The sequence below is a fragment of the Scyliorhinus torazame genome, chromosome 4 (genome assembly GCF_047496885.1).
Source record: "Scyliorhinus torazame isolate Kashiwa2021f chromosome 4, sScyTor2.1, whole genome shotgun sequence".
Taxonomy (NCBI): domain Eukaryota; kingdom Metazoa; phylum Chordata; class Chondrichthyes; order Carcharhiniformes; family Scyliorhinidae; genus Scyliorhinus; species Scyliorhinus torazame.
The window spans coordinates 375,395,034-375,404,227 of NC_092710.1; the positions used below are offsets into that span (position 1 = coordinate 375,395,034).

General features: G+C 46.9%; 1 protein-coding gene across 1 annotated transcript in view; it reads left to right on the top strand.

Annotated features, from left to right (window-relative positions):
• The window catches only part of LOC140411538 (kelch domain-containing protein 3-like), a 352,235-nt gene extending 343,749 nt beyond the window's left edge, over window positions 1-8,486 (top strand). The window contains exon 5 of the mRNA XM_072500626.1: window positions 8,373-8,486. Coding sequence (XP_072356727.1) covers window positions 8,373-8,486 — 114 coding nt within the window. The remainder of the gene's footprint in view (window positions 1-8,372) is intronic.
• Window positions 8,487-9,194: the final 708 nt, after the last annotated feature.

Here is a 9,194-nt window from a genome sequence, read left to right on the forward strand (position 1 = left end):
CTTCACTGTGTGGAGTTGTTTAGTGATCAGTGACACATACTTCACTGTGTGGTGTTGTTTAGTGATCAGTGACATATACTTCACTGTGAGGAGTTGTTTAGTGATCAGTGACATATACTTCACTGTGAGGAGTTGTTTAGTGATCAGTGACATATACTTCACTGTGAGGAGTTGTTTAGTGATCAGTGACATATACTTCACTGTGTGGAGTTGTTTAGTGATCAGTGACACATACTTCACTGAGGAGTTGTTTAGTGATATGTGACACATACTTCACTGTGTGGAGTTGTTTAGTGATCAGTGACATATACATCACTGTGTGGAGTTGTTTAGTGATCAGTGACATATACATCACTGTGTGGAGTTGTTTAGTGATCAGTGACATATACTTCACTGTGTGGAGTTGTTTAGTGATCAGTGACATATACATCACTGTGAGGAGTTGTTTAGTGATCAGTGACACATACTTCACTGTGTGGAGTTGTTTAGTGATCAGTGACACATACTTCACTGTGTGGAGTTGTTTAGTGATTTGTGACACATACTTCACTGTGTGGAGTTGTTTAGTGATATGTGACACATACTTCACTGTGTGGAGTTGTTTAGTGATCAGTGACACATACTTCACTGTGTGGAGTTGTTTAGTGATTTGTGACACATACTTCACTGTGGGGAGTTGTTTAGTGATATGTGACACATACTTCACTGTGTGGAGTTGTTTAGTGATCAGTGACATATACTTCACTGTGTGGAGTTGTTTAGTGATCAGTGACATATACTTCACTGTGTGGAGTTGTTTAGTGATCAGTGACATATACTTCACTGTGAGGAGTTGTTTAGTGATCAGTGACACATACTTCACTGTGAGGAGTTGTTTAGTGATCAGTGACACATACTTCACTGTGTGGAGTTGTTTAGTGATATGTGACATATACTTCACTGTGAGGAGTTGTTTAGTGATCAGTGACATATACTTCACTGTGTGGAGTTGATTAGTGATCAGTGACACGCACTTCACTGTGTGGAGTTGTTTCGTGATATGTGACACACACTTCACTGTGAGGAGTTGTTTAGTGATATGTGACATATACTTCACTGTGAGGAGTTGTTTAGTGATCAGTGACACATACTTCACTGAGGAGTTGTTTAGTGATATGTGACACATACTTCACTGTGAGGAGTTGTTTAGTGATCAGTGACACGCACTTCACTGTGTGGAGTTGTTTAGTGATCAGTGACACACCCTTCACTGTGAGGAGTTGTTTAGTGATCAGTGACACACCCTTCACTGTGAGGAGTTGTTTAGTGATCAGTGACATATACTTCACTGTGTGGAGTTGTTTCGTGATCAGTGACACATACTTCACTGAGGTGTTGTTTAGTGATCAGTGACACATACTTCACTGAGGTGTTGTTTAGTGATCAGTGACACATACTTCACTGAGGTGTTGTTTAGTGATCAGTGACACATACTTCACTGTGTGGAGTTGTTTAGTGATCAGTGACATATACTTCACTGTGAGGAGTTGTTTAGTGATCAGTGACATATACTTCACTGTGAGGAGTTGTTTAGTGATATGTGACATATACTTCATTGTGAGGAGTTGTTTAGTGATCAGTGACATATACTTCACTGTGAGGAGTTGTTTAGTGATCAGTGACATATACTTCACTGTGAGGAGTTGTTTAGTGATCAGTGACACATACTTCACTGTGAGGAGTTGTTTAGTGATCAGTGACATATACTTCACTGTGTGGAGTTGTTTAGTGATCAGTGACACATACTTCACTGTGTGGTGTTGTTTAGTGATCAGTGACATATACTTCACTGTGAGGAGTTGTTTAGTGATCAGTGACATATACTTCACTGTGAGGAGTTGTTTAGTGATCAGTGACATATACTTCACTGTGTGGAGTTGTTTAGTGATCAGTGACACATACTTCACTGAGGAGTTGTTTAGTGATATGTGACACATACTTCACTGTGTGGAGTTGTTTAGTGATCAGTGACATATACATCACTGTGTGGAGTTGTTTAGTGATCAGTGACATATACATCACTGTGTGGAGTTGTTTAGTGATCAGTGACATATACTTCACTGTGTGGAGTTGTTTAGTGATCAGTGACATATACATCACTGTGAGGAGTTGTTTAGTGATCAGTGACACATACTTCACTGTGTGGAGTTGTTTAGTGATCAGTGACACATACTTCACTGTGTGGAGTTGTTTAGTGATTTGTGACACATACTTCACTGTGTGGAGTTGTTTAGTGATATGTGACACATACTTCACTGTGTGGAGTTGTTTAGTGATTTGTGACACATACTTCACTGTGTGGAGTTGTTTAGTGATATGTGACACATACTTCACTGTGTGGAGTTGTTTAGTGATCAGTGACATATACTTCACTGTGTGGAGTTGTTTAGTGATCAGTGACATATACATCACTGTGAGGAGTTGTTTAGTGATCAGTGACACATACTTCACTGTGTGGAGTTGTTTAGTGATCAGTGACACATACTTCACTGTGTGGAGTTGTTTAGTGATTTGTGACACATACTTCACTGTGTGGAGTTGTTTAGTGATATGTGACACATACTTCACTGTGTGGAGTTGTTTAGTGATCAGTGACACATACTTCACTGTGTGGAGTTGTTTAGTGATTTGTGACACATACTTCACTGTGTGGAGTTGTTTAGTGATATGTGACACATACTTCACTGTGTGGAGTTGTTTAGTGATCAGTGACACATACTTCACTGTGTGGAGTTGTTTAGTGATTTGTGACACATACTTCACTGTGTGGAGTTGTTTAGTGATATGTGACACATACTTCACTGTGTGGAGTTGTTTAGTGATCAGTGAGATATACTTCACTGTGTGGAGTTGTTTAGTGATCAGTGACATATACTTCACTGTGTGGAGTTGTTTAGTGATCAGTGACATATACTTCACTGTGAGGAGTTGTTTAGTGATCAGTGACACATACTTCACTGTGAGGAGTTGTTTAGTGATCAGTGACACATACTTCACTGTGTGGAGTTGTTTAGTGATATGTGACATATACTTCACTGTGAGGAGTTGTTTAGTGATCAGTGACATATACTTCACTGTGTGGAGTTGATTAGTGATCAGTGACACGCACTTCACTGTGTGGAGTTGTTTAGTGATCAGTGACACACCCTTCACTGTGAGGAGTTGTTTAGTGATCAGTGACACACCCTTCACTGTGAGGAGTTGTTTAGTGATCAGTGACATATACTTCACTGTGTGGAGTTGTTTCGTGATCAGTGACACATACTTCACTGAGGTGTTGTTTGGTGATCAGTGACACATACTTCACTGAGGTGTTGTTTAGTGATCAGTGACACATACTTCACTGAGGTGTTGTTTAGTGATCAGTGACACATACTTCACTGTGTGGAGTTGTTTAGTGATCAGTGACATATACTTCACTGTGAGGAGTTGTTTAGTGATCAGTGACATATACTTCACTGTGAGGAGTTGTTTAGTGATATGTGACATATACTTCATTGTGAGGAGTTGTTTAGTGATCAGTGACATATACTTCACTGTGAGGAGTTGTTTAGTGATCAGTGACATATACTTCACTGTGAGGAGTTGTTTAGTGATCAGTGACACATACTTCACTGTGAGGAGTTGTTTAGTGATCAGTGACATATACTTCACTGTGTGGAGTTGTTTAGTGATCAGTGACACATACTTCACTGTGTGGTGTTGTTTAGTGATCAGTGACATATACTTCACTGTGAGGAGTTGTTTAGTGATCAGTGACATATACTTCACTGTGAGGAGTTGTTTAGTGATCAGTGACATATACTTCACTGTGAGGAGTTGTTTAGTGATCAGTGACATATACTTCACTGTGTGGAGTTGTTTAGTGATCAGTGACACATACTTCACTGAGGAGTTGTTTAGTGATATGTGACACATACTTCACTGTGTGGAGTTGTTTAGTGATCAGTGACATATACATCACTGTGTGGAGTTGTTTAGTGATCAGTGACATATACATCACTGTGTGGAGTTGTTTAGTGATCAGTGACATATACTTCACTGTGTGGAGTTGTTTAGTGATCAGTGACATATACATCACTGTGAGGAGTTGTTTAGTGATCAGTGACACATACTTCACTGTGTGGAGTTGTTTAGTGATCAGTGACACATACTTCACTGTGTGGAGTTGTTTAGTGATTTGTGACACATACTTCACTGTGTGGAGTTGTTTAGTGATATGTGACACATACTTCACTGTGTGGAGTTGTTTAGTGATCAGTGACACATACTTCACTGTGTGGAGTTGTTTAGTGATTTGTGACACATACTTCACTGTGTGGAGTTGTTTAGTGATATGTGACACATACTTCACTGTGTGGAGTTGTTTAGTGATCAGTGACACATACTTCACTGTGTGGAGTTGTTTAGTGATTTGTGACACATACTTCACTGTGTGGAGTTGTTTAGTGATCAGTGACATATACTTCACTGTGTGGAGTTGTTTAGTGATCAGTGACATATACTTCACTGTGTGGAGTTGTTTAGTGATCAGTGACATATACTTCACTGTGTGTGTTGTTTAGTGATCAGTGACACATACTTCACTGTGTGGAGTTGTTTAGTGATTTGTGACACATACTTCACTGTGTGGAGTTGTTTAGTGATCAGTGACATATACTTCACTGTGAGGAGTTGTTTAGTGATATGTGACACATACTTCACTGTGTGGAGTTGTTTAGTGATCAGTGACATATACTTCACTGTGTGGAGTTGTTTAGTGATCAGTGACATATACTTCACTGTGTGGAGTTGTTTAGTGATCAGTGACACATACTTCACTGTGTGGAGTTGTTTAGTGATCAGTGACACATACTTCACTGTGTGGAGTTGTTTAGTGATCAGTGACATATACTTCACTGTGTGGAGTTGTTTAGTGATCAGTGACACATACTTCACTGTGTGGAGTTGTTTAGTGATCAGTGACATATACTTCACTGTGAGGAGTTGTTTAGTGATATGTGACACATACTTCACTGTGTGGAGTTGTTTAGTGATCAGTGACATATACTTCACTGTGTGGAGTTGTTTAGTGATCAGTGACATATACTTCACTGTGTGGAGTTGTTTAGTGATCAGTGACACATACTTCACTGTGTGGAGTTGTTTAGTGATCAGTGACATATACTTCACTGTGAGGAGTTGTTTAGTGATCAGTGACACATACATACATTAACACTGTGAAGTTACTGTGAAAGTCCCCTAGTCGCCACATTCTGACGCCTGTTCAGGTCACAGAGGGAGAATTCAGAATGTCCAATTCACCAACAGCACGTCTTTCGGGACTTGTGGGAGGAAACCGGAGCACCCGGAGGAAACCCACGCAGACACGGGGAGAACGTGCAGACTCCGCACAGACAGTGACCCAAGCCGGGAATCGAACCCGGGTGTCTGGAGCTGTGACCCAACCGTGCTAACCACTGCGCTACCGTGCCGCCCGGATCCTAATCATCCCACGTCTTTCCACATGTCTCATGGTATCACGGCTAATTCCCCACCACTGAAATTATAATTGTCTCGTCTGTATCTGGTGGGCTTTTCCTGACCAACCTTTTTGAGCATTTCTTTCTGCCGTACCTTAATTTCTGTCTCCTCTTTTATCCAGCGTGCTCTGGAGGTCTTTAATTCTAGTCAACTGGCCCCCGTCCGTTCTTGCCCCGTTAAAGTCGGCTCTCCCCTTCATTATTTTTCCTCCGGATCGTCAGTTTTCCTTTTCCATCATCGCCCGAAACCTTACAATCCAATGATCACTGTCTCCTACATGTCCTCCCGTTGACACCTGATCTACTTGTCCCACCTCAATTCCTCAAATACGGTCCAACGTCGCATCCTTTCCTGTTGTGCTGGACACATACTGCTGTGGAAAATTCTCCTGAAAACGATCTAGGAACTTTTTGCCCCTCTCTGACCTTTACACTACCTCTGTCCCAGTCCACATCCGGGTAATCAATGTCCCCCATTATAACTACTCGCTAATGTCTCCATCTCTCTAATTACCCCGCAGATTGGTTCTTCTCCATCCTTCTCGCTAGTTACTGGTCTATAGACTAGACCCAGCAATGTCATTCGCCATTTCTGTTTCCTGGCTCCAGTCTGGACATCCACTTTCACCAGCACTCCCTCACCAATACTGCCATCCCTCCCTTTTCCAGCTTTTCTGAACACCTTGCACCCGGGAATCTTTAACAATGTTCTCTCTCCCCTATCAGCATATCCTTTCCAACTCCAGCTCCATACCGTGGGCAGCAAGGTAGCATTATGGTTAGCACAATTGCTTCACAGCTCCAGGGTCCCAGGTTCGATTCCGGCTTGGGTCACTGTCTGTGCGGAGTCTGCACATCCTCCCCGTGTGTGCGTGGGTTTCCTCCGGGTGCTCCGGTTTCCTCCCACAGTCCAAAGATGTGCAGGTTAGGTGGATTGGCCATGATAAATTGCCCTCAGTGTCCAAAATTGCCCTTAGTGTTGGGTGGGGTTACTGGGTTATGGGGATAGGGTGGAGGTGTTGACGTTGGGTAGGGTGCTCTTTCCAAGAGCCGGTGCAGACTCGATGGGCCGAATGGCCTCCTTCTGCACTGTAAATTCTATGATCTATGATCCAACTTCACCTTAAATCCACCTGTCCTGTTCGGATCACCCCGCTCCCTGTGGGAGTGACTCCCACATTCTCCCCACTCCCGGTAAGAGCGATGCACATGTTCTCCCCATGGGTGCGAGTCCCACGTTCTCCCCCACTCCCTGTGGGACAGAGTCCCACATTCTCCCCACTCCCTGTGAGAGCGAGTCCCACGTTCTCCCTACTCCCCACGTGAGCGAGTCCCACATTCTCCCCACTCCCCGTGGGAGCGAATTCCACATTCTCCCCACTCCCTGTGGGACCGAGTCCCACATTCTCCCCACTCCCTGTGAGAGCGAGTCCCACGTTCTCCCTACTCCCCACGTGAGCGAGTCCCACATTCTCCCCACTCCCCGTGGGAGCGAGTTCCACATTCTCCCCACTTCCTGTGGGAGCGAGCCCCACATTCTCCCCACTCCCCGTGGGAGCGAGCCCCACATTCTCCCCACTCCCCGTGGGAGCGAGTCCCATATTCTTCCCACTCACCGTGGGAGCGAGTCCCATGTTCTCCCCACTCCCCGTAGGAGCGAACCCATGTTCTCCCCCACTCCCCGTGGGAGCGAGCCCCACATTCTCCCCACTCCCCATGGGAGCGAGCCCCACATTCTCCCCACTCCCCGTTGGAGGGAGCTCCACATTCTCCCCCAGTCCCCGTGGAGCGAGTCCCACACGCTCCCCCACTCCCCATGGGAGCGAGCCCCACATTCTCCCCACTCCCCGTTGGAGGGAGCTCCACATTATCCCCACTCCCCGTGGAGCGAGTCCCACATTCTCCCCACTCCCTGTGGGGAGCGAGTCCCACATTCTCCCCACTCCCTGTGGGAGCGAGCCCCACATTCTCCCCACTCCCTGTGGGAGCGAGTCTCACATTCTCCCCACTCCCTGTGGGAGCGAGCCCCACATTCTCCCCCACTCACTGTGGGAGCGAGTCCCATATTCTCCCCACTCCCTGTGGGAGCGAGCCCCACATTCTCCCCACTCCCCGTGGAGCGAGTCCCACATTCTCCCCACTTCCTGTGGGAGCGAGTCCCACATTCTCCCCACTCCCCGTGGGAGCGAGCCCCACATTCTCCCCCACTCCCCGTGGGAGCGAGTCCCATATTCTCCCCCACTCCCTGTGGGAGCGAGCCCCACATTCTCCCCCACTCACTGTGGGAGCGAGTCCCATATTCTCCCCACTCCCTGTGGGAGCGAGTCCCACATTCTCCCCACTCCCCGTGGAGCGAGTCCCACATTCTCCCCACTTCCTGTGGGAGCGAGTCCCACATTCTCCCCACTCCCCGTGGGAGCGAGCCCCACATTCTCCCCCCACTCCCCGTGGGAGCGAGTCCCATATTCTCCCCACTCCCTGTGGGAGCGAGCCCCACATTCTCCCCACTCCCTGTGGGAGCGAGTCCCATGTTCTCCCCGACTCCGCATGGTGTTATTCCAAAAATGAAAACGCCTTGTCCACCCGACCCTGTCAGATAGTGGCTTCATTTGAAACACCTCTATCAGGTCACCAACAGCTGCCTGTCAGAGAGGAACTGAATGTTCAGCCTTTCCTGACTATTGTAATCTCTCAATTCTCCTGAATGCACTTTCTCCAGTAGCTCAGGGAAGGAGAGTTGACATAACATGAAGGCCAAAGACTGAAAGGATTTCTCTGTTTGTCTCTAACACGTTCCATGTGTCCACACAGGCTGATTGCTTCTCCAATGACATCCATCGACTCGATGCTATGACAATGACATGGTCCCTGGTCAATGCCAAGGTGAGTCCGGAGCGTTGCCCACTCTGGCTGGGCAGTAACTGATTCACCCTGCAGCACCGAGTAAACCACCCAGTCACTCTGCAGCACCGAGTAAACCACCCAGTCACCCTGCAGCACCGAGTAAACCACCCAGTCACCCTGCAGCACCGAGTAAACCACCCAGTCACCCTGCAGCACCGAGTAAACCACCCAGTCACTCTGCACCGAGTAAACCACCCAGTCACTCTGCACCGAGTAAACCACCCAGTCACTCTGCACCGAGTAAACCACCCAGTCACCCTGCTGCACCGAGTAAACCACCCAGTCACCCTGCAGCACCGAGTAAACCACCCAGTCACCCTGCTGCACCGAGTAAACCACCCAGTCACCCTGCAGCACCGAGTAAACCACGCAGTCACCCTGCAGCACCGAGTAAACCACCCAGTCACTCTGCAGCACCGAGTAAACCACCCAGTCACCCTGCAGCACCGAGTAAACCACCCAGTCACTCTGCAGCACCGAGTAAACCACCCAGTCACCCTGCAGCACCGAGTAAACCACCCAGTCACTCTGCAGCACCGAGTAAAACCTCCCAGTCACTCTGCAGCACCGAGTAAACCACCCAGTCACTCTGCACCGAGTAAACCACCCAGTCACCCTGCAGCACCGAGTAAACCACCCAGTCACCCTGCAGCACCGAGTAAACCACCCAGTCACTCTGCACCGAGTAAACCACCCAGTCACCCTGCAGCACCGAGTAAACCACCCAGT